Source organism: Lethenteron reissneri, chromosome 30, assembly GCF_015708825.2.
Source record: "Lethenteron reissneri isolate LAM-NWPU_2019-01 chromosome 30, ASM1570882v1, whole genome shotgun sequence".
Classification (NCBI taxonomy): domain Eukaryota; kingdom Metazoa; phylum Chordata; class Hyperoartia; order Petromyzontiformes; family Petromyzontidae; genus Lethenteron; species Lethenteron reissneri.
In genome coordinates this window covers 15,776,900-15,803,708 of record NC_083808.1, presented here as the reverse complement: position 1 = coordinate 15,803,708, position 26,809 = coordinate 15,776,900, and the positions used below count along the sequence as shown (strand labels likewise).

At 43.8% G+C, this 26,809-nt stretch overlaps 1 protein-coding gene across 1 annotated transcript in view; it reads right to left on the bottom strand.

The window, feature by feature from the left end:
- LOC133349601 (WASH complex subunit 4-like) overlaps positions 1-26,809 on the bottom strand; it is a 93,659-nt gene that overhangs the window by 30,561 nt on the left and 36,289 nt on the right. Inside the window, exons 19-21 of the mRNA XM_061563167.1 lie at positions 25,476-25,581; positions 22,416-22,532; positions 12,477-12,645 (exon numbers count right to left, since the gene is read on the bottom strand). Coding sequence (XP_061419151.1) covers positions 12,477-12,645; positions 22,416-22,532; positions 25,476-25,581 — 392 coding nt within the window. The remainder of the gene's footprint in view (positions 1-12,476; positions 12,646-22,415; positions 22,533-25,475; positions 25,582-26,809) is intronic.

Here is a 26,809-nt window from a genome sequence, read left to right as displayed (position 1 = left end):
GGGGACTACCCATCTAGGTCGACCGTCTTTTTCGTTTGTGTATACCAGTAGCCCTTTTCGCATTGAGAACCTTTTGATTTGGCTATGCATGATCTCGAGCTCTTTGTTGTCATTCAAGTTGTCAGTAGTGATTGGTTTTCCTGCTGGATCTTGGATATGATCGGCGAGTGTCTTTAGTGTTTCGTCCTCTTGTTGCATTCTGATCAGGTCTTCGGAAGGCTGGGCACTGTTCAATTGGGCTCTGGTTCCAGCTTCTGCCGGGTTCTTCCCACTTCTTGTGACCAGTCTTATCACGGCGATGTCTTGGTTCGTCGACTCTTGTTGTCCGTCTCTGTCGGTTTGGTCTTCTAGCTTCCACGGGGTGCCTTCCAGGCTTCCCATTTTTGCTATAGCATCTGCTTGGTCGTTCCCAGTTTTCTCTTGACCAGGTACCTTGGAGTGTCCTTTGACTTTCTTCCAAAATATCTTCATATCCTTGTTCTGAACCATCTTATCTATGGCCTCGAATAGTTCTCGATGGCGAATTGGTTTATTCCTATGGTTCTTCATCTCGTTTTTTTTCCATATGGGTAGGTGGTGCAGGAAGCTGTGCTGTACGTAGTTGGAATCAGTGCACACCACCATGGTCCGTATTTGGTTATCGGATGCCATTCGGACAGCGATGTGTACCCCGACCAACTCTGCATACTGGTTTGACTTTGGTCCCAGCTGAAATCCCTCTTGAATCCCTGCGAGTGGGCCAGTTTCCCAAATGACTCCTGACCCAGCGTGAAGCTTGTTCTCCTTCATCTTGGAGCATCCATCGATGTATACCACTGGTAGGTCGGCACATGTCTCCTTCCTGAAGGGCAGGTACCTGTTGTCCTCCGGAGGTATCTTTCCGTCCTCTGCTTCCATGCTGTCAAAGGTACAATCATGTAAATCGGCAAGACCTTGGGCCATTGGACTTTTCTTGTTCTTTGCGTATTTCACTGTGATTGGTAGGCCTTGGAGTGTCAGTGCCCAGCTGGCTATTCGGCTGCTGGTTACGCGGCCCTCTCGAATCTTCTTACTGTTGAGGTATGCCAAGGATTCATGATTCGTTTCCAGGATGATCCTCTCTCCGTTCAACAAGTTCCGAAAATGTTGTATGGCCCAGATGTTTCCAAATATCGCCTTCTCACACTCGGAGAACTTCATCTCCACTCCCCGGAGGGCTTTGCTGGCATAGGCAATAACTCGTTTCTCTGCTTCCTGTCTCTGGTACAGTACCGAGCTGATACTATGATCTGAGTATGCGGTCTCCAGGTAGTATCCTTTCCCTTTCTCTGGGTATGCTAGGCAGGATGCCTCTGTGATCTGTCGTTTTAATTCTTTTTCTGCGGCTTCCTGTTCCTGTCCCCAATCCCATGGTTCGTCTTTTTGCAGTAGTTTAACTAAGGGTCGAACGATTCCTGCGTAGTCGTCCACGAACTGTCGAAGGTAGTTGCAAATCCCTAAGAAGCTCCGAAGGGTCGTGACTGTGGTGGGCGATTTGAGTGCGAGGAGGGCTTCAAGTCTTTTGGTTTGGGGTAACATTCCCTCAGTGCCGACCTGGAGCCCGAGGTAGTCCACCCTTTTGCGTGCCCACTGTCCTTTTTGTATTGAAATCTTTGCGCCTGCTTCCTTTAACTGCTCGAGGGTGTGCTGGAGGCTCTCGAGGTGTTCTTCCCATGAGGAGTCCTTGACTAGTATGTCGTCGACGTAGACGATGGTGCCTCGCTCTTTTGCGTCGCCCATCGCCTTGTGGAGGAATATGTTGAAGTCTGCGGGTGAGTTCGAGTATCCGAACGGGCAGCGATTCCAAGTATACTGTATTCCGTCGAAGGTGAAGGCCAACTTGTATTGATCGGTTTCTTTTACTGGCATGGTCCAGAAGCCATTTGCTAGGTCCATTGTGGTGAGTACCTTTGCGCCTTTTATTTGGTTGAGACCGTGGTCGATTTCTGCCATTGGCCATCGAGATAGGGGAACTGTTTTGTTGAGTTGCCTATAGTCGATGGTGAGTCGCCACTTGCCTGTGGGTTTCAATACAGGCCAAATCGGTGAGTTGTAGGTTGAGTTGCATTCCCGGATTATGTTCTTCTTGAGTAGGTTCTCTAGGGTTTCTTGGATCGATTCATAGGCGGCCAGTGGAATCTTGTATTGTTTCACGTATACCGCTGGTGCTCCCTCCAGTGTGGGAATGGATACCACATGTAGGTCGGTTTTGCCGCAATCATAGGGGTCTTCTGAGAACAGGAAGTGGTATTTGTGGAGCAGTTGACGAAGCTCATTTCGTTGAGTGTCGTTCTCGAGGGCGTCTGCTGCTTCAATTTGTTGTTCGATTTGTTCTTCTATTATGGAGACTCCTTGTCCTGGGTCTGGGTCCAAGGCCTTCGTGGTTTCGGGCGGCTTGGTTGAAAGTTCCTTTTGCGTTACTATCGGTTGAGTTGCCTTGGCTTCATCCGAGGGTAATACGCTCTTGCCCTTGTGTTCCTCTTCATCAGTTCGCAGTTCGTCGGTTTGGCCTCCAGGGGGCGGTATATACTCCATGAGGGGACGGTCATTCGGTGATACTGACTCTAAGTCGGCTTCCTTTCGGTCTTCTCTCAGTCTGTTAGTCATTAGCTGAGTGATTCGAATTCCTGCTGGGAGCTCGTCTTCGTTCCTGATTGTCGTTGATAGGTCGTCGAGCTCTTGTGTTATCACTTGGATTCCCGTGGAGTCTCTCATAACGTCTTCATCTTCTGAGTCCCTTTGTTGCTCCGGCATTGACTGTGCCCAAATTTGTCGGGATTCAAGGTTCATAATGGGTTTCAGGCGATTCAGCAGTTCGATCCCAATAATCAGTTCTTTTCCTGGGTATTGTACGACATATAGGGGATGGTTCATGTTGATTTTGTTGAACGTCAACTTCGTCATAACTTTGCCCAATGGTCGCATGTGGGTCCCTTCACATCCTGAGTAGGTAAGTTTACTTGGCATCACTTGTAGTGTTTCATTCTTCCTCTGGAGGGCAGTCTGGAGTTCGTCAAATAATTCTCTGGATATCATGGATATTTCTGCTCCAGTATCACAAAGGCCTTGGCTGGTCAGGGTGTCTTGCAGTATTACTTCCACGTGGACTCGTCCGACTGGTCCTACGGGAATCAATTCCCCCAGATGGTACCCTTTTCCCTCTGGTACCACTTCGGTGATTGCTTCGAGGCTTCTTGTCTTCTCTACGTTCACTTGGGCTACCTTTGCTCTGGGTGTGTCCTCCTCCTGTGTGGGTATAGTTGGTATTCTTCCCTTTGCTACTTGCATGGAAGTCTTCATACTCCCTAGGAGCTCTTTTTCCATCCTAATGTGGTGAGCATATCGATTCCTGTTAGCTAACGGTGGTCTATGCTCTATTGCTGGTGGAGGCGGCAGTAGGGGACGATATGGTGACTGGTTTGGTGGGCGTCGGCCTCCGCGGGGTAGGTGTGGCCCGTCACTCTCTCTTCCTCCTCCATAATTCCAGCCTCCGCCCTCTTCTGAATTCCATGGTGGTGGCGGCTGTGGGTGCCAAGTTCCTCTGGCCTCGTTCCTCCCCCCACGTGGAACGTTATTCAGCGTGTTGTGGACGGGTGTCGATTCTATTGGGTTAGGCGCCCTCTCCTGGGGGAATTCATGTCCACCCCGTGTGGCGCTAATATTATTCCTTGGAGATTCGCTTCCCTCCAGATCGAGGCATTCTTTATCTCTGGTGACGATGTGGGTTTTGGCTATGCCAGTGGTTTTCCGTCCGTTCACCCAGGCCGTGTGGGCCTTGCTTTCAATCTGGCGTAGGGAGGCAGTCTCGGGGTCCAACATCATTCCTACTATTCTCACTATTTCAGGTCTCAATGATTGGAAGAACATCACTTTTAAGACTGTCTTATCTCCCTGGGCATTGTCCACGTCCCCTGCGTAATATGCTTTCTTAAGGCGTAGGAGATAATCTCGTGGGTCTTCGTCTACACACTGGGTCATCACCTTTGCCGCGTTCAATCCTTCGGATAGTGTGGAGTATTCCCCAAATCTCTTAACTACTGCTCGGCTCAATTGTTTAAAGTCACTCTTCACCCTATTTGGCAGGGAGGCTACCCATGGTCTGGCGGGTTCATGTAGGCTCCTTGATAATAAACATGCCTTTTCTGCTGATTTACCCAGACCCCGGATCTTAGCCTCCTGTTCCACTGTAGCTATGTGAGTGTGTATATCCCTGTTCTTGTTATGTGGATCGAAATAGGGAATTCTCATGAGTGCTTTGTCCATTAGTTTTAGTGTCTTACTGTTAAAAGTGTGTTGTTCGTCATCAGTGGTGTCGGTTCCTGAGGAGTGCTCCCTTGAGCTACCCTTGTCTCCACTATCACTGTTGTCATGTGTCCCGTGTCTGTGTCGTGATCTCCCTCTGTCCGAGGATTCGTATCTGTCCCGTTGCTTGTGTCTCTTGTTTTCCTTATGTGGGTCTTGTGATTCGTGCTTGTGGGTTGGTGTGCGTGATCTCCTTGAGCGGTGTCTATGTGGTGAGTGTTTTTGTCCTCGACCTTCATGCTGCCTACTACGTGAGTGGTGCCTGCTAGGTGAGGTGTTGAATTTATGTTTGTCTCGTGCTTCATGGTTATCGGGATTCCTGTCTCTGTGATTTTTGGTGCGGGTGGTTTTGCGTGGGTGATTTTTACATGTCATGCGTCCCTCTGGTGAGCTCTCTCTGGTACCCATGTCGTGTTGGTCATTGTCAGAGGAGTCAGTGTCAGATGAGCCGTCACCATCACGGTGGCTCTGCTTAACATAACTTTTGTAGTGCCTTTTGCACCTGTTACGTGGGTCAACTTGGCTCGGTGATTTCTGCTTATCCCATGGCTCATGCTTGTGTGATGTGCGTCTCTCTGGTGAGCTCCTGTTATCCGTGTCGGGTTGGTCATTGTCAGAGGAGTCAGTGTCAGATGAGCCGTCACCATCACGATGGCTCTGCTTAACATCACTTTTGTAGTGCCTTTTGCACCTGTTACGTGGGTCAATTTGGCTCGGTGATTTCTGCTTATCCCATGGCTCATGCTTGTGTGATGTGCGTCTCTCTGGTGAGCTCTTGTTACGTGTGTCGTGTTGGTCGTGTTTGTGCGAGGTGCGTTTCTCTGGTGAGCTGTCTCTGTCATCTGCATCATGTCGGTCATACTTGCGTAGCGTGCGTCTGCCTGGTGTTCTGTTTATGTCATGTTTCCCGTCTTGCACCAGCTCCGCCCTTTCCCGCTCTATCATTACAGTGTATCCTGATGACTTAGGGTTAATTATTTGTCTCTCTCTAACGTTGGGGTGGTCGGCCTCATGTTTTCCCGTTTGTATTATTATTTCCTCTTCTCTCTCCTCGATTTGCGAGGGTGTTACTTTATCAAAATTGCTTTGCATAGTAGCCATACTCATTGTGGGATCTGGCCCTGGGCTACGTCCCCGTGGCTCGGAGTGTGGTAAATTGTTACTCCCGTATGTGCTCTGTGTATCAACGTCTGGGTGTTTCACTGGTGCATTTAGTGCGGATTCTTTCTCTCTCACGAGGGCGTGCAGACGCTCTACCTGCACCATTAAGGACAGTTTCTCTTGTCTCTCCCTTTCAAATTTTTCCTCATTCCATAATCTTTCTCTGTCTGTCTGTGCGAGGAGATACGAGTCTACCCTCGCTATTTCTGCAATTTTTACGTCACGTTTGGCTTTGCCACATTTCATCACGTCCTTAAGTAGTTTCCTTCTATGGGCCTTAACATCTTCTGTATGGCTCCCCTCCCATATATCTCTCTGCTCCGTCTGCTGGCTAGCAGTCCGTCCAGTACGTTTTAACACAAATTCCCGATATTGTTTTTCCATAGATTCCATCTCCTCCTCAGAGGTCCACTCTGTATCAGTGTTATGCGTTGGTGTGTCAAACTCAGAATGTTGTGGATCCTGTGCCATCTCTATTATGTAGTGTGGTTAATAGACTTAAGAGTGTATCTTAATTCTAACATCTCATGTGCGTCGTGAGTTACTCTAGAATTCCCCTTCAGAGCACATATAAACAATTGTATCACAGGATGCGTCAGTTCAACTCGAGCAAATAATCTCAGCCCAGCTGTCTTTGTTATACTCTGCTACTCTGGTACTTCCCTTCAGAGCGCGTTTTGTTTGTATACCCCCGTTTACAATCACAAGGCAACGTTAGTTCACAACACTTTGATTAACACATCAGTGATTCGTTCCTGAATTCATGCATAACTGTCTGCGAGAGATCCCGGAAGACGAGCCCCCATTATGTTGTATATGTTGGGTATGAAAATTTGTTATGTTGTATGCGTGCGTGGGTGAAATTATTATGTTGTATATGTGGGTTATGAATATTCAGTGGAAATAATAATAATTAAATGAAATTTGGCCAAATGTGTAATTATCCGGAAATATGTTGATTTATGTAATTACGCACATTTTAATTATGCCAATTCGAGAGGTAATCGTATTAATTATGCGAGTGGGTGTAATTATGATAATGCAAGTCGTTATGATAACCAGACCCCGCCTCGGTGACGAGGGTGGGTTATCGATCGGAATAAGGCAATTAATCGTATGCAGTTATGCAGGTGTGGTGTAAGTATGCAAGATTAACTTAGATTAACTCGGCATCGTTGTCTAGGTTGTCTCATTCTCGCTTTAACATTCCCAGGGTGTTTATTCGTGGTTATATTTTTAGGTCCCCGGTTCACCCCGTTATCGTTTTAACATTTACTGAGTATGTATTAGTGTGTTTATTAAGGTCACCAAGTTCAAATCTCAACGCAGAAGCAGATCTTATGCATAGATTTCAGGAAAGAATCACACAACCACTTCTGTATTAATCAATTTATTACTAATTCAACCTTAACTATGATATAATATGCGAACTCTCAATCCCGGAACGTCAACACGGCATCAATACAGTATCATCAACGATTGTCTGATTTCACTTTGACAACTGCACATGGATCCCGCATAACGCGATGGTTGTTAGTGAGAGAGAGAGTCGTTAAAACACGCAAATACTATGCTAAGAAAACCTTAATGTTAATGAATGATTATACTCAATCTTGTTCATAACGCGATGGTTGTTAGTGAGAGAGAGAGTCGTTGAAATATGCAAATACTATGCTAAGAAAACCTTAATGTTAATGAATGATTATACTCAATATTGTTCATAACGCGATGGTTGTTAGTGAGGGAGAGAGTCGTTGAAATATGCAAATACTATGCTAAGAAAACCTTAACGCTAATGAATGATTATACTCAATATTGTTCATGCAGTACCACACTCCTTATTGACCATACGCAACCCTTATCACGTTGTTAACACCTTGGGTCACGGGACAGTTGAATATTCTGTAGAGGATGCGAGTACGTGCGGCGATTATGACTGAAAGATACTTGAAAGATTATACGGCGATAAAACACAATCAAAAACAGTTATTATTCTTAAAGGCACCAATCTCAACAGATACATCGGCAGGTTATCTGACAACAGAACGGCCCGGAGTAAGGGCCTGCGACGGTGCTCCTTTTCCGAAGCTCGTTATCTTATACCAAGTTTACTAATTGGGGACCAGATCACCTGATAAGGATCCGGTGGGCCACCACTCCCCACGTGAGCGTGGCTCGGCGGAAGGAGGTGCCAAGAATCAGTTCGTATTGATGGATCTGTTGGGAATTTATGCGATTAAGAGTACAGCCCACTAAATATTAAAGGTAAAAATTAAGAATACTCTTATAAGAGACGGAGGGCCATCACTCGGTCTCGTTGTGATGCTTTCCAGCCACGGATGGCTTATGGGTTCGAGTGTTTTTGAGTGGTAAGAGTTGTCTTGAATAGTCAGTGTTCGGAGTCGATTCTTTAGGTCAAACAGACGCCTGGTGGTCGTGTGGTGAGGGGGCGGTGCGCGTCATACGTATCAGTCGATCCCGTGGCGAATTGGTTCGGATGGCTGTTGATACGCTGTCGCAGTTCGGAACCCGGTCGGTAGGTGGCGCCCACAACTCGCTCGTAGCGTGCAGCTCTGGGTTGTCGCCGATCCGCGATGCTCACCACTCCGGTGGCAGCAGAGACCCCCGATTCGGCAGAGGTTGACGAGCTGAAGATGAGTCGAGCCGACCCGCTGGTCGCAGCTCGCTCCGGAGTCGACCCTCCCGGTCGAGCTCGCTCCTGGGTCGACCCGCTGGTCGCCCTCGCTCCTGAGTCGACTCTCTGGTCGCACTCCTGAGTGGACCCACTGGTCGCACTCCTGAGTGGACCCACTCTGGTCGCACTCGTTCCTGAGTCGACCCTCCCGTCGCACTGGTTTCCAATGCTCAGGATCCTTTACTTTATGCCGAAAAATCCCCCTGGATCCCGCCCACAAGGCGGGACTTCTTTCGAATTTTTTTTGTGTCAGGATCTGTCCGTAGGCAGGTGTGTCCATGTGTGTGTCCGTACGTCCGTGTGTCCTTGTGTGCATCACTGATGGTATATTCGTTGTCACACTCCCTCCATAAAACCCACGAGCAAACAATCAGATGTTACAATTGCCTCGAGGTCGTCTCTCTGTCTGGGCGCAACATTATCTCCTGTCTGGCCTTCCCCATGAACCCAAAACACAGACGTCACAAATGTCTCATAGGCGTCTTTGTTCGCACCACCTGGAGGGAGGGGCAACGCTCTCTCCGACCCGGCGCACAAAGAAATGGCCAAAAGTTTTAAGTTAACATTTGTCCCTTACTATTTCACAGCCATGATTCCGCATGTAACCCAAGGTCTGTCGTTTCCCATCGTGGTGCCCGACCCAAGTGGAGGCGTCTCCCCGAGCGTACACACACTCCCCTCCCGCGCTGCGGAGATACAAAGACGGCCGGGATCTCCCTTTCTCTCCGACCCTGGGTTTAACATCGTTTTTTTACTATGTATTTATATTCGACCTGGTGGTGATTCATCCCGTTATCCTGGCTTTTCATAAGTTTTACTTTTGTCTTTTCATGCATATGCTTCGGGTCGAGTTGTATAGAAAGCATTAAAGTATGGAAATAACATTTCATATTGACTTAATGATGGTGATGGTTCAGTAGGCGTAACTTGTGGCCTGGTTTAATTGGAGTGGGTGTGAATATCAATAACTTTAGCCTACCCTGTTGTTAAATTCCGACTTTAACGTTACTTTAATAGCAATACAGAATAATTGAGCTTTTTGTCTTAACTAGGCGAACGCGAACTTCTGGTGACCCCCGCAGCCGTGTTATTTAGCTGGGTCTGCCCGCCTTGAGAGATATACAACATTTTTTTTAAATCAGCTCTCCCCTGTCCCTCCAACCTTCTGCTCTGGGAATGTTATTCTTAATTTCAGGTCCAAGGCCTCTTTGGGTTTATCTTTGTTTCCTCAGCTGCAGGAGAACAAGGCGTGCTTCTACCTCCCTTCCTGTGTGCACGTGTTCTAATTAGCTCGGAATCCCTAACACACAATCAGTGATGATTCCTGGCTTTCTGTGGTTATGACTTAGACAAAGGCCCTCTGCTACCTTTCACTGCCTTTGCCTTGAAGCAAGGTTGCAATTCTGTCATCCTAGCCCTCCTCTCGTTCATTACTTAACAACACCTGGTGTTTTGCAGTTTGGTGCGCTTTGGTGTGTTTCACTCATTAAAAAAAACAAGTAAAAAGATAATATATAAAAATCATCAAATATTATTAATCTCAATTATGGAAGAAGGGTTAGGATACAACAAATGTTAGCGTTGGTTGTTTCCAGGTTTTGAGCAACTTATCAATGGCGGCTGGTTTACCGTAGCGTAAGCCCCTATAAGATGTTTACAAGAGTTATCTTTTCACCCAACCCCCACCCATTTTAAATAGGCACTAAGACGGACCGACAGCCAATATGCGCGAAAACAATAATCTATGTTGGAAAGTATAAAATAAATTATTTCCTGAGGCAGCTTATACTTTTAGCCATCTAGCTGCAAGGTGAACGAGTTCACAGAAGCTTAACAAGAGGCAGGCAACGGTGAGTGCAGATTGCCCCATTGTTTGTGGCCAAGATATGAACTGACAGATGTACTTTCTTTCTAGCGAAAATAAGAACATTATGTATACTTTGAGTCATTATCCTGTTATTGTTTTCCTCGAGTTTTTTTTATCTTAGGGATGTATTATCTCTTGAGTTAAATGTCAATATCTCCATGGCTTGAAAAGGCATGGAGCAACAATCATCTTTTATTTGCAGCCCTTTGTCTGAAATGGAAAAATATACTTTCCGATTTTGGGAGCCAGTCTATCCAAATAAGATTAAATACCATCCTACAAAGTGATATTAATTAGGGGTGCCCCAAACAGCACTATTTACTTTTCCGATACATACTAAATACCGTGTTTACATTTCCCGTGAATATGAATTTTAGAACCAAAATATATTTATTTTTTATCCTTTTTTGTATCCTTTAAAAAAAGTAACTGATGAGACCGTCTCCCTCCAGACTGTATTCTGAGTATGGGCTAGGCTCAAATGCGGAGGCTCAGCTTGGCCGTGAAGCTGCTCACTCAGTTTCTTTCAAACAACGCTTGAGCGGCATAGCCTTGGCATAGCCATAAAATTGCCAACACCCCCATACAATTATACACATCTGGGCTGCTCTTTACAAATACCCTTGCATCCTACGCATAGCCATCGTAAGATGGGAGGAATAATTTGATAGAAACAGAAAGAAACACACAGACACAGAAGCACATGGAGTGGTAGATACATGGGGAGAGACACAAACTATACAATAGAAATGACGAGGCATAGTTACCAAGAAATTACAGACAGACACCCACAAATAATTGTCACACATGGTGCAAACATCTCATCATAGCCACCTAACTACCTCCTACCAAAAACCCACCAACTGCCATCAGACCCAACTTTCACTTCGATGACATTGTTTATAACCACAGCACCATGAATCTAAATTTGAAGTTTTCGTGACTGCAGGGATCCATATTCTTTGGTTCTTTCGGTAAAGTTGCGTAGGTATAACATGAAATAAATTTAATCACGACGTTTTGGGCGCAACACAAGCATCCATCATCAGGTGGGACAACCACAGCAAGAAACAATTGTTGAAGTGGACAAAAGGGCTGCTTGTAACAAGAGGCTATGTCGGTAAGAGAGGGGGGAGGAGCCAGGGAGGAGAGATAGAGAGGGTGGGGGTGTGGGGTAGGGAGAGTGGGGAGCTACAATCACGACAAAATGCCGGGGCTGGGAAGTGAGCGGGGCTGGGGGTAGGAGGCTGAAGAAACTGGAGATGCGGATATGAAGGCAAACTATAAAGCAGTTAAGGTTTTACCTGGTTAATAACATCCTTCCAATGATTGCTCAATTTGTATCCATCTTCTCGGTTGAAGTTATGTCTATGTTTATATATCTGGATGGTTTCATGAACAAACCTTTGATAGTAGCCTGAAGGTTTGCAGAGCACCTTGGTCTCGGAAAAAACAATATCATGAGAGCCCACAGCGTTATAGCAATGGTCAGCCACGGCGGAGGTATTAGTCCTAGCGTGTTTCAGATCTGACTTGTGCTCGCGAACACGGTCCGCCGATCAAAACAATCACGTTACCGTACATAGCAAGCGTTACCAAAAAGATTTCCAAAATCTTAAACAAACACAAGATCCAGGTCCGATTCAGTACAGTACACAAAATCCGTGATCTAATCCCATCTGTGAAGGATGTCATTCCTGACATGCAATATCCTGCAGTCTACAAACTTAGTTGCACCTATGGTGATTGTTACATTGGGGAAACGAAACGACATGTCTCGGACCGTGTTCGCGAGCACAAGTCAGATCTGAAACACGGCAGGACTAATACCTCCGCCGTGGCTGACCATTGCTATAACGCTGTGGGCTCTCATGATGTTGTTTTTTCTGAGACCAAGGTGCTTTGCAAACCTTCAGGCTACTATCAAAGGTTTGTTCATGAAGCCATCCAGATATATAAACATAGAAATAGCTTCAACCGAGAAGATGGATACAAATTGAGCAATCATTGGAAGGATGTTATTAACCAGGTAAAACCTTAACTGCTTTATAGTTTGCCTTCATATCCGCATCTCTAGTTTCTTCAGCCCTCCTACTCCCCCAGCCCCGCTCACTTCCCAGCCCCGGCATTTTGTCGTGCTTGCAGCGCCCCACTCTCCCTACCCCACACCCCCACCCTCTCTATCTCTCCTCCCTGGCTCCTCCACCCTCTCTTACCTATATAGCCTCCTTGTTACAAGCAGCCCTTTTGCCCACTTCAGCAATTGTTTCTGGCTGTGGTTGTCCCACCTGATGACGGACGCTTATGTTGCGCCCGAAACGTCGTAATTGAATTTATTTTATTTTATACCTACGTGACTTTACCGAAAGAACCACAGCACCATGCACTGGGTGTGGATGCGGTGCTATGAATGCAGTAGGCGATGAGTCCTACCTTTGATGTTGATGAAGTGGTTAAAGAAGCGCACGGGCCTGATGTCCAGGAAGGGCACCAGGTCCTTCATTCCCACCTTGAAGGGGTTGCGGTCGTCCAGTTTGAGGTGGGTATGCACGGACAGTCGGAGGTCCTTCTCTATTTCCTTGCACAGCTTGTCCAGCAAGTGCTGTGGGCAGGTGGATTAGGAAGCACATGCATTATAACGTAACACGAAATTCCCCACCTGTTTCAATGAAAATCTTGGCAGAGTAAGAACACCAAGCCAAATAAATTCTTAACATTGTGTTGTAAGGAAAGAAAACAACAGATGGCTAAATTCGTGACGTTTTTTTTTTAGGTTAGATTGAGTAAATATAAATGTGTCGTTAATCCACCACTACCCGACCCCATAAGTTAATAAGATTCGTCACGTAAATAAGACGTGCCAATTATTGTACATGTTATGGGTTTACTCTCCAATACACCAGTGTCCTGAAGTAGAAAATAAGTGGCACGTTTTGTTAACGTGACAAACCTTGCTAATTGGCTGTGTTGGGTGGTGCTGGGTTAACAACACATTTATATTTAGGTGATATAACCCTACAAAAAAACCCTTTAATACGAATGATATTGGTCGCAAAAGTCTTCGTGTGAAGACGGCTAAATGTTATTCGAATGGCCCTTGCCGTAGCTTTTTTAGACTCCCACTAAGGCTGCCTGCCAATACCATCACATGCTCTTTGGGGAAGGGGACACACTGACATATTGATTATTGTCAAAAACGTTAATGTGGGACGGTGTTCAATAATGAGCCAGTCACGATGACCTGATGTGTGAAGACATGTATGTGGATCGAGAGGAGTGGGGATACAGCACAGAGATGACTGCGTGACACACAATGCATCAGTATGCGACACATAATGCATCAGTATGCGACACAATGTATCCGTATGCCACACACAATGCATCTGTAGCGACACATAATGCATCGGGTATGCGTCAAGTAACCGCCACTCAAGCACGAACAACTACAGCAGCCTATGATTATACTGGTTTCTAAAACATAGCAAATTGATGGTTTCAGCCCGGTCACCAATGATTGCACAAAAATTCAATCATATTAAATGTGGTTCTGCACTTAATTTAGTGAAATTCCAGCACTGAGACTGACAGACATCAGTTTGAATGCCTTATACTCACAATACATGCATCAATGTACATGAAAGGTATTATAATTTATGAAAATTGTATGCGAATGATATATTTAAGCAAACAAAAACAAGACACAAACATGGGTTAATAAGACAAACAAGGCAGTGAAATCAAGACAAAAATGTAAACAAATTATTGCATTGAATTGTTACTTCTCATTAGAATTGAATCAATGGTGTGGAGGGGGGGCTTTAGGGGTGGAGTGATAATCATCAGTCTTTCACTCAACATTCAACAGAGTTCTGGGTGGTGGTCATCTTCATTGGTGGCCCATGAGTCAATGGCGGAAACTCTACGTCCCCAGGAGCGAAGCACTCGGATGTATCTTACAATAAGGGTGATGTTCACACCAAAACTGAAAAAGGAAACTGGGATTCTGGTAAATAACTAGGGAGAGACTTAGGGTTCGGGTCAGCGGAAAGGCTTAATACTGGTTAAGGGTTGAGTCATTATTGGGTTAGTTGTTGTGCTGTGCACCAAATTGCTTGTCCCCCCCACCCCTTCTCAATTGCAAAAATTGACCTTTTCAGTTTGTGGTTGCTCTTTGTATATGGTGTTTATAGCAGCTTACAGTGGGTTTTTCTTATGAAAGCCAAAGCAGAAATATCAACTATTATTACGAACAAGTTTCCTGTGGGACACACTTAAGTGATTTCCATCAAACCTCGATTTTTAAATATAAACACCTCACTTTTACTCTTGAGATGCATGCCACACTTTCTGTACAGCATCCTACGATGTATTTGCATTTAGATATTCTATGAATAAAATGTTTTAATGTTATGCACAGAGCAACCACTGTTGACTTTTCCACAAGATCTTCCAAACACATTTTTACTGCCATGGGGGAATGACGGACTGAGCAAAATTCTGACTTGAACTCACACCCTTCCAATTAAGAGTACAGTGCTTGAGACATGGTACCACCTTCCCAATTAAGGATGACGAAGGTCACGGCACTGTAATGCAATCAGAATGTAAATCATTGGTGTTGTAAGAAAATTATCCGGTGATGCTTCACTGGCAGCAGTGCACTAGCACAATTAACAACAAAAAAATCCGTCAATTCGTCAATAACACTGGTAGCTTTGCAAGAAAAAATATATGTGCTCCTATCATGCCTATACTTAGGTATTTACTACTATAGTGGCATTTATTATGTAACACTGCCTTAAAAAAAAAAAAATCTATGTGACGTTTCCGGAAATGATGTGCGATGAAGAAAGGCCAGTGAACGAAGCATCCCCATACACTATATATTTAAACCTTAAATAATGTGTGGTGTAGAAAAGAATGTTTGGAAAAAGTAGAGATAAAGAGATAGACTTGGACCCAGTGGCTAATTGATATCCTAAATTAACTGGACAGAATCATATCAATATTCTGCAGACACTCCTACATTTAGACTCGACTGAGACTGTAAAAGTAAAAGGAAATAAGTGCACTAGCGGGAAGTACCCGGCGTTGCCCGGGGGAAAAATATATATCTAAAAACTTCTCATAAAAACATACTGGCAGACCGGAAGTGACGTCATGGATTCAGCCAGTCTAACCAAAGGGGGGTTCTAAACAGTTGGAATATTCCAAGTCAAGTATGCCCAATCTGTCAACAAATGTATAACAGATGTTCATTAAATGTATACACAGAAATAATACATTCCCTTTCTGTCTTATGGCTCTTACAGTTTCTAATGACAGTAGTAGTATCTACTTACTATACAATAGTATCTACTGACCGTAGTAGTATCTACTGACTGTATAGTAGTAACTACTGACTGTAGCAGTATTTACTGACTCTATAGTAGTATCTGTCGACTCCATAGTAGTATGAACCAACCCTATAGTAGTAAATACTGACTCTACAGTAGTATCCACTGACTATAGTAGCAACTAACTCGATAGTAGTATCTGCTGACTCTATAGTCGTAACTACAGACTCTGCAGCAGTATATACTGACTATAGTGGAATCTACTGACTGAAGTATTATATACCGATTCTAGAGTAGTATCTACTTACTCTACAGTAGTATCTACTGAATCTATAGTAGTATCTATTTACTCTATAGTAGTATCTACTGACTCTACAATAGCATCTACCGACCACATAGTCATATCTACCGCCTCTATAATAGTATATATCGACTCTATAGTTCTACTGACCTGGTATCGACAATCAAGGGAATTTCCATCCCCAGACGACCTGCTTGTCAGTTTTGATGTGGTTTCCTTATTCACCAAAGTTCCTGTACCTGACACCATCGCAATAATTGAAAACTTGGTTCATCAAGGACTGAATACTGAGGTACCCCCCTGGTGAGACACTGCTTAACCAATACATTCATGGAGAAATTTGAGACTGACGCCATCCAGACTGCCACTCTACACCCGACCTTATGGAAGAGGTACGTAGATGACACTTTTGTCATCTGGCCACATGGCCGGCCTGCTCTAGACCAATTCCTCGACCACATCAATTCCATACACCCAGCCATCAGATTCACCATGGAAGTCTAAAAGGATGGCAAGCTACCCTTTTTGGATGTCCTAATTAAAAGGAGACCTGATGGTTCAATGAGCCACTCTGTCTACAGGAAAGCCACCCATACGGCTGCTTACCTAAAACCGGATTCCCACCACCATCCATCCCAGAAAAATTCCCTCATCAAGACTCTACACCATAGAGCCCAATGCATCTCCGACCAGGAACACATTGCCAGTGAACTCAAACACGTACGCCAAGCTCTTAAGGCTAATGGTTACTCCGACTACACAATCCGCAAAGCCATCACTCCAACCATCAAGAAGGATCCTGTTGAGGAGCCTTTCAAAACCATCACCTTACCCTACATTGTTGGGGTCACAAAAAAGATCTCCAAAATCCTGATTAAACACAAGATCCAGGTCCGATTCAACACAGTACATAAAATCCGTGATCTGGTCCCGTCAGTAAAAGATGTGGTTCCAGACATACAGTACCCTGGCGTCTACAAACTAAGTTGCCGCTGCGGTAGCAGTTACATTGGAGAAACCAAACGACATGTCTCGGACCGCATCCGTGAACATAAAGCAGACCTGAAACACGGTAGGACAAACACCTCAGCCGTGGCAGATCACTGTTACAATTCAGTGGGCTCTTATTACATTGACTTCTCCAAGACAGAGGTTCTCTGCAAGCCATCTGGCTACCATGAGAGATTCGTTCATGAGGCGATCCACATATACAAACACAGAGACAATTTCAACCGAGAAGATGGATTCTGGCTCAGCAATCATTGGAAGGACGTAATAAACCATTTTGGATCTTAACTGATTGTGTTCACGTTTACGGTGACTTTCAGACCGCAGTCCACTCACTGACATTGACTATATATCTTTTATTCTCCGCAGGGAATGGATTCTTTGCTCCGCTGCAAGTCTCCTACCACCACTCTCCCATTGACATATGTCGTTGCTTCCTCTTAGTACCTTTCACGCGACGGTCAATGGTATAGTGTATAGCAGATAGTATAATAATAAATAGTATAAAAGTGTAATGTTTAATATAATGTAGAGGTAATATATAGTATCGGAATTTTATAGTGAATATACAGCAGTGTGGTATACAGTAGCGTAGGTAGAATAATACATAGTGTAATATTACAATGTATAGTCTAAGGTATAGGGTGGTGTATAGTAATGCAGTGTATAATTTAATGTTGGGTTTGTCTATGGCAGTATATCGTACGGGGTAGACCCGTGTGATGTGAGAGAAAAGTTTAGCTGGAGGCACATTATATTTTTTGCGACATAGAATTGTAATGTATGACTTACTGTAAGTAGCTCAGCTTATTGGAGAGTATATTTAGTATATTGATGATACTAATGTAGTTCATATTTTAGTTTTTTACGTGGTGGTTTAGCTACTGCAGCTCCTTACTATTAAAATTCCTTCCCTCTATTACTGCTAACCCTACTCCCTCTCTTTGATGCTGCTAATCATGCATACCGCAAAATGCACGGGCATAATGACTTTGACCCCCCCCCTCCCCACCTCCTACGCATTCCACAAGTAGTGAATAATCCCATATCTGCATTTCCCATAAATATGCTAAACTCCTCTTGATATGCAAATTCCTTTGTCAAGGCGCCCTCCCCCCTCCAACCCAGCTTAAATATATGCTGCCAAGCCTGGTGGTGCCCATTCAGACGCTGTCTTTCCGACAGACCTGTTCTTCACCTGAGGACGGCTGTTGCGTTGTGGCCGTAACGTCGTGAGAATTATTTAATTATGTTTTATTTTTATTATTTTATTATTTCCCTTCTACGTGACTTTACCGAAAGAACCAAGAAGATCTATAGTTCTAACTACTAACTTCAGTGCCGTGGTGAGGCCTAGTCCCATGCACAGTACCCGGCCTCGCCTAGATTGCCCAGCCAGCCAAGGTGGCACCTTTGCAGGCTGGGGCTGGGCTGCTACACAGCCCCCCACCATCCCCCTGCGAATTATTTTTTCCCACCCCCACCGAAATGAAATAAATGTAATCAAAGCAAGCCCAGTTATTTTATTACACAGCTACATTATAATACAAAGATCTCTACGGTGCGAATTTAGCAAACGTGATAGACAGGCCATCAAATATATAGGATACATCATATACTCGGCGAGATTGCAACGTCTTTGAGGTCACTTCATTGGGTATGCATTCATGATAGACCAGTAGATTATAAGCTTGTTGTTTAAATCAAGGAAGTTAGATTACACAATTCGCTAATTAACCTGTGCGGTATAATTAATGCTTCTGATGGACAGAAAACGTCAGTTTCCGGTTGTCTAATTTAACTGTAACAAGTAATTACGATACTTATGACCCCACAGATTTGCACTGATGCAGCAGACACATAAATTTGTTCATAAAATAGCAGGAAATAGGCCTACAATTTGAACAAACACTACAAGTGTAGTGTTGTACTTATACAGACACTTAACTTTTCTCCTGTGTCACTTTATTTACCTTGCGTCCAGTGTGGATGCTCCTCACTTACACTAACACACACACCACCCTTGTTCTGAACTCTCCAACTTCCCCCTACTCACCTCCGCACAACCCGTGCGCGGTAACCACTCTGTATCCCCCGCTCTCTCTCTCTCACTCTATACTCCGCTACCCTGTCCTGCATTCCCTCACACCTCCGACGTATCCCTGCCCCCAGCAGGGGATCAGCCAACACTGCTGGGGAGGACGAGGTGAGGAGGGCGAGGTCCCAGGAGTCTTCTCCCCGACTCGTGTTCTTCACCCCTTGAGCACCAACCAACCAACTTCCCATGCTGCTCCGCACACTCCCTTATATATCCCTCCTCATGTTGGGTCCCCACTTACACCCCCATTAAGCTGGCGTCTCCACGGCACCTCCGGCACGTGCTATTTCATTTATTGCCTTCCATCTCCCGCCTCTCCGGCGTCTACCCCGTGCCCCAACGCGCACACCTGTTCGTCCCCAATTGCACCGACCCAATCAATGCTTCTCCCCCTATTGCTACCGCCGCTCCGACGCCAAATCCATGTCTCCACGCTTGCACCTGCGCGACCTCAGTTGCACTCTCTCCATCCATGCTTTACCCCCTAATTGCTGCCACGCCACTCCAGTGTCACCTCACCCTTTTGCTAACCCCGCACGTTACGCCACTACACAAGCATAAAACATTAAATATAGAAACAATAACTGATATTCACAATTTGGTTTAACTCGCCCAATATAGAATTACATTTTATCCAATTATGTAATAATGACTGGCGAAAGTCCTATATTGAGTGTCTGTATCTCTACAATTGTGCCGTCAGCATAATAGCAAGAGACAAAGACATTTCCGTTTGTAACTATTCCAGTGAGCAGTGTATTAGCCCCTGGAATATGACAACACAGCACTACTTTTGAAATTATATAAATAGAACCCTGAAATTAATAATTTGCAGCACTATGTCAATTCTCTGTTGGATGAAGGCCTCCCCACGCCACGTCGATCATAGGGGTAGCTTGACTTTACTTCACCACAATAGTCAGTGTGGGCTATTGAAGGGAGGGCACCAGGACTGATTCAGATATAATTTGCCACTATGTGTCAGCCGTGGCTATCAAACAGCAAGTCCTCAATTTAGATTGCTGCTCTTTATCTTGTTTCACTATAACGTCACCAACGAATTATGGAACATCATCTCATTTAATATGCATTGATTCACTTCAACGTTGTTTTGAAAATTTTAAAGAAAAGAACGCAACGGCACCGGCTTTAACTTGTGGATATGCTCTATTACAAGTTTTTCTCTTCTAGTTTCTCAGTTTTAATTCCAAGCATGTACCTCTCCACCCTTATTTGTATAATTTTCCTAATTTTCTTTGTATTCATCCATGATTCTGATTCATATATATGAACGTATTGGTGGTACACCGGTATGAAAACACATTTTTGCACAATATAAAAGCACAATATAAAAACACAGTTTTGTGCAACAATTATTTATTTTCACACAATTCGCAACCCCGGTCAGTAAATCTTGTAGGTACGTTAAAATCAGTTTGCGTGATGTCGAAGCAGTCGGAAGACGAATGTCAGTTCACATTTTTATTTTACGACTGTTTTATGAGAACCAGTGTGTTATGCTGCACCGGTGTACTGCCAATACATCCATATCCTAACAGGCAATATACAATGGCTTGAAATATCTTCAATAGTTTGATAGGAATTGCTTAATGAGCTTAGTTTCTATACCACTTCCATTTCAAGAAGGATTCACTATGTTTTGAGTTACGTTTTAAAATGTTTGCTCAAAGCTAGCCCAAGGGTTTATTTTAATGATAGAGTGCATCCTACAGATCAAAGTACTTTGTGCCACAGAAATGAATGAATTGTGTGTAATATGTAAGGTGTCCATTTGTAAGGAGTGGAAATCATTGCAGGTGTTCCACATAACTATAATCTTCACATTTTAAATAAGCTACATGTGCTTGTGCTATAATGTAAGCATATTACAAAAAAAACGTCTAGCCTGTATATATGTAAAGCAAATTTGAGCTCTAATTTTCAGAATACACAAGAGGTGAACAACCAATAAGAGGGTTTCGGAAATTCAAATTAAATCACTCATTTGGCAGTAAATGCTCGAGTAGGATTAAACCACTTTATATTGGAATGTTTTTTTTTTATAAATTAACTGTGCATCGGCTCAGAAAGGTATCTTTATTCAAGATGTTTTGTGACATAAAAGGTCAAGATCCAGTGTCTCCATACAGAGATAACCATAATATCAGCATGAGAATCTTTACTTATCCTGGAGAAATCCGATGAGCTATGAAGCTATTTTTTTCACAGATGTCCAGTAGGAGCGGGTCAATACAAAACAAAACAGGAGTGCAGAGTTTAGGAAATGTAAGCAAATCACTGAATAAAAATAAATAGCAATAAAGTAATATACTAAAACTAAGCCAAGTGGTGGTGGTGCACGTCTGTAATAATCTGGTACAATGGAGGCACAAGGGTTGTTAAATCACACAACTGTTGTTAAACTTCCTTCCAGTGGACGTCAAGGTGCCGTATCCTGGCTTTTTAGGAGGCAACTGCACAAATGGGGACTCCACCTATCTGTCTGTATGGGATAGTACTTCCCTCTCACATGCGTGGGTTTTCTCTGGGTCTTCCTGCTTCCTCCCACATGTAAATACCCATTATTTGGCCAATAACACCTTATAATAGGAGGAACGCAGAGCTCGGACAATTATTGTGCGCCGGCTCATCGCGTGACTACCTTCCTCCTAATCTGTGAATCCTCATGTTCCTTAAGTCGTTCTCTCTCCACGAGCGAGAGCGAATACTTTGCGCGTTAAATTCTGCCATCGCTGTACACCCAGCAGTATAAGTGGGTACACCGGATCATTGATTAGGGGTACTCCTATCTCTTCCAAGACATCTGGCAAGTGGAGAAGAGTAGGCCAAAATATCTTCTCGAGGGACTCTTTAGAGCTCCCTCTAGTGGAGGCCCTTCTGCCTGCAGTGGAGTGAGTAAGCAATTGCAGGGATGCATCTTTAACTAAAGTTACCATTGACCTCGTATAAAGTGGTATTCAGTTTGTTCACAAAGGAAGGCTAAGACAATCCCTGACCAGGATATTAATTTTCAACTCTGTAAGCATCACAGGCACTGTAACCACAGCACCACCTGGCCAGATAATTTAAAAGAAATTGGTTGTAATATGATGACAATATTACACTCCACACATACAGCCAAGTTACTGATTGCTTCAGCCAAACCCAAACATGTAACCAAATAATATGATTCCAAAAATACCACAACGTTAGTTAAGTGCTCAAATACCACTCACCACAGTCAAATTATATACTTAGAGACCAACAATAATAAGCGCAATCGCTGGAGATCAGAGCTGTTGCTAACACCTTTTAATGAAACATTAAAAAAATGTCAAATCTTATACTTGCTTTTCAACATGACAGGTTTTCTGAAAAACACATTCAATTGGCACATTTGCCCATACGACAACTCTATTTGCGTGGCTTTGTTGGGTAGTGATAGTTGCATATCTCTAAGTGACATAATACCTACACGATCTAAACCAAAAGAAACCAATTAAGGATCTATGACATTCTACAAATGCTGATTTTAACACAGCAACCATTATTTATATGTGTATTTATTTGATTAGCATTGCATTAAGATGTGGATTCCACTTTTCAAGGCACCATGCAAGCAAAGCTACCTCCTTGAAGACTTGGGTGATCTCCTTGTTGAAGGCATCCAGCAGCGGCTGGGGGGAGTCCAGGTGACGGATGTACGTCATGGGCGGCACGCAGTCTCTCAGAGCTGCAAACATGTACTGCAACAACAAAAAGGATATCCACCAGGGAGATCGAGTGATGAGATCAGTTCATGTATGGGTGATGGATTATTGTAATGCAGGACAGTGAAAAGTGGTAGGGGCTATGGGAGGGCTTCATCCAGCAGTGAATTGATCATGGCTGATGATGGGAAGCCGGGGTGGCAAGGTGTTAAACCCCTCGCCTGGTATGGAGGAGATTGTGGGCTCAATCCCAACCCGGACACCTGTATATTTGGAGTTTGCATGTCTCTCTCCCCGTGGTGGCGTGGAATTTTCTCGGTGTCCTCCAGTTTTTCCCTCCCCATTCAGCAACATGCATTTTAAAGTATTTGGCTGCTGAGATATGATTCTTGAGATATCATTTGTGGCCAGGTCACTTCTGAAAAAGAGCTATATCGCTCAGTGGGCCTTGCCGTGTAAAATTAAAAGTTTATAGTTGATATTCTTGGGTCCTTCAGTAAAGTCACGTAGATAGGTTCAAAGAAAATAACAAAAAATAACAAAAAACTACGACATTTCGATCGCAACACAAGCGGTCGTCTTCAAGAAAAGGGGGGTTATCTTCCAAGGCAAACTGTTTATAAGGGTTTATAATGGGCGTCACCCAAATATCAGCAGCCAATGATAATGTAAGCGGTGGGCAGCCAACCCGACGGTGGTTGGTTTTCCACCAATGAAAGGGCTGCTAGGTGAAAATTAGCATGTTAAAGAGAGATTAGCATACTCTTTGGTTATTTCGGTAAAGTCACGTAGGTATGTGACTTTACCGAAAGAAACAAACAGTATGGATTCCTGCAGTCACGAAAGCTTCAAATCAAGAGATTAGCATGTTAATGGGAGATTAGCATGTTAATGAGGGATTGCAGAGCCACAACCAAGGGGTGACTGTGAAATGGGTGTTAAGCACAACCAACATCGGAAGGTGGTAGGATGGGAACATTACAGCCAATTATGACTTAAACTAGTTGATAACGTCCTTCCAATGATTGCTCAGTTTGTACCCATCTTCTCGGTTGAAATTGTGTCTGTGTCCATATATATGGATGGCTTCATGAACGAATCTTTGTTGATAGCCAGTGGAATTGCAAAGTACCTACGTCTTAGAGAAATAAATTTCGTGTGAGCCCACGGCATTGATCAGCCACGGCCGAGGTATTGGTCCGACCGTGTTTCAGATCTGCCTTATGTTCACGAACACGGTCCGAGACATGTCACTTAATTTCCCCAATGTCACTACTGCCGCAGACACAGCTTAGTTTGTAGACGCCGGGTTATTACATGTCAGGGATCACATCCGTCACAGATGGGATCAGATCACGAATTTTACGTACTGTGTTAAATCGAACCTGGATCTTGTGTTTGCTCATGATTTTGGGAAAAAAAATTAAGTGACCCCTGCTATGTATGGCAAGGTGATGGTTTTGATTGGGTCCTCAGATGGTTCTTTCCTAACGGTTGGGGTGATAGCTTTACGGATTGTGTAGTCTGAATATCCATTCATCTTGAGAGCTTGTGTACACGTGTTCCAGTTCACAGGCTAGGTGATGACGGTCGGAAATACATCCGAGCTCTATGGTGTAAGGTTTTGATGAGGAAATTCTTCTAGGATGGATGGTGGTGGGAGTCAGGTTTTGGGTAGGCATCCGTATGGGTGGCTTTCCTGTAGACAGTGTCCAATTGAGCCATCCGGTCTCTTTTCGATTAAAACATCCAAAAATGGTAACTTGTCATCCTTTTCCACCTCCATACACCCAGCCACAGTACAAGCTGAAGACACATCCCAGAGTAGGCCTCGGCTAGGTAAGGTAAAAGTTAAAAGGTAAAAACAACGAGCCTACCTTTACCCTACCTTTTACCTTACCACAATACAATCACTCTACCCTACCTTTTACCCTTTAGCAGGTAAGGTAAAAGGTAAAAAGCAACGAGTCTACCTTTTACCCTACCTTTTACCCTTACCCCATACAAATTACCCGACTACAGGGTAATTAATAGGGAACTACACATGAACAAGGTTTATAACGGTAAATGCTATAGGTAGAGCGCTTTATTCATATAGAATACTCTCGATGATTTCAATTTTACACGCTTGTTGTTGGCGTCGTTGTCGTATCCTCAAATCTTGCAACTCAATTTTGACCCACTTCCTGTGGTATCGACTGCAAACTTGGTATACTTATGTCATACTGATGACAATATATTCTATCATAAAATAAGTAAGTTTTTAAACATTATTTTTTAAATGTTATGTTTCGGCTTGGGTCTAATTGTCCACGGTCAACTGACGTTGGCTGTAAATCACCAAGGCCCCCTTACGTTATGGCAAGCTTTGGGACCACTTCCTGGAGTCGTGGAGTTCTGCCATTACTAGTACATTTCATAAAAGCGTGTTTTTTTAAATATTACTAATTAAATGGAGGCCACGGACTGCGCCACGGAGCTTTTAGCGGTAAACAAGGCACCGTATTTACCGGGTAATACTTCACGCTACCTTTACCCTACCGGGTAATTCTTCCGAGCTACCTTTACCCTGTACCCTTTACCTTACCCCTTGGCATGTCGACACCTTTCTCTTTACCCTTTTAACCGGAAAAAAGGGTAAATTACCTTACCTTGCCGAGGCCTATCCCAGATCTATGGAGCACAGCCGTGTTCTGCAAAAACTGTTTTCTGCATATACTGTTTTTGTCACATATCAATGAAATCAAAATATCAAATATCAGAGCTGAAATAATAAGATGGGAAAAAATTAAGACTTTTTTTGTACAGCCATTGATGACCAGGATGAGACCATCAACTAATCAGACCTGAGAACGTTGTATAATCACATTACTGCTAAAATTGCAACCCAGGATCCTAAGCGGTGTTTATTCAGTGTTCTGACAAGTGCATGAGCCCATTGAGTCATCCAGCCACTGGAAAATTATTACTATAACGTACGTGCATACGCGATGAATCACTCGCGCCATCAAACACGTCGTCCAGATAGATGGGAATCACACTTCTGTGCCAGTACAGGAAGCTGCAGTCGCAGAGTGAATGCAGCCTGAAGGGAGAGAGAGCAGCATGCGTTAATATATTCCAAGCACTGTGAACTTCAAACAGGGAAATCTCAAGGGCATGAGTATTGAAATTATCTGAATTGTGAACCAATTAAGCCAAATACACACATTTTATCTAAAATCTTTGTAAATGAATTTTCAAATGATCAAGCCTGAGATTAGACACATAATGAAAGAGTACATACTTAAAACGATGGTTTGTATTCAACTGCTGCCTTCAGTGAAGAGGTGCTGCCATAATGACTCTGGGCCTCTTGAAACGAGTACCACATTGTGTAAGTCCACAATGGTTGTGCCCATGAATAGACTGGTCCAGATAAAAAAAAAAAAATGTGGAATTTTTACCATGGGCTGAGGATCATCATGCTTGCTTGACCAAGCAGGTGGTTGAACAACCCATAGAGTAGTTGTAACATGGTACATTTTGAAATACTTTTATTAATCATAATTAATCATTCACAACCTTTGTCAATCAACTGCTGCTTGAATTACTTTTCTATCCATGTGAGTTGTGTGATCACGCTCCACGCCCCTGGCAGTGCAGACTGTTGAAGCAGTGGGAGGGCACACCAGCTCAGATATCATTTGCCACTGATTTTAGCCGTTGTCGGGAATTCAAACTTGGGTGGCCACGTTCATAGTCCACTACACCGCCGCCCACCCGCCGCCCCCGCCTGCCTAATGTCTATTAATATACGTATTCACATTTACTGGATTTTAAGTGCCACTTTAGGTGGATTTGGTGAAACAACCCCAAGATGGACCTTCCTCAGCAGTAGCCTATTTGGAGTTAAAGGTGATTCATGTTATTATTTTAACTAAACGGAAGCTGCAACCCAAAAAAATGAAACCAACTGTTACCTTCTTATCATATACCTAGGTTTTTATGTCTCGGCCTTTCTGGTTAATGAGAAAACATGTCTCTAAGTGACTTGCAAGTGTGCCGGTGTTGGTACTCTGTTAATTCCGTATTTCTGAAAATATCCCTGCAGTGATGCACAATAACATCTCTGAAGCATTTTAAAACGTTTCTAGTCAACAAAAGTTTTCAACCATGAATAGAACAGAGGCGAAAAATGGAGCTAAAAACTTGTTATAATAATAATAATAGGGTTTTTCCCCTTTTTTCTGGCAGCAAAACTGAAACCTTTTTACAAGGATTCATGTCTGCATTAACCACAACATTTGCAGTCGAAATGCAAACAAAAACAC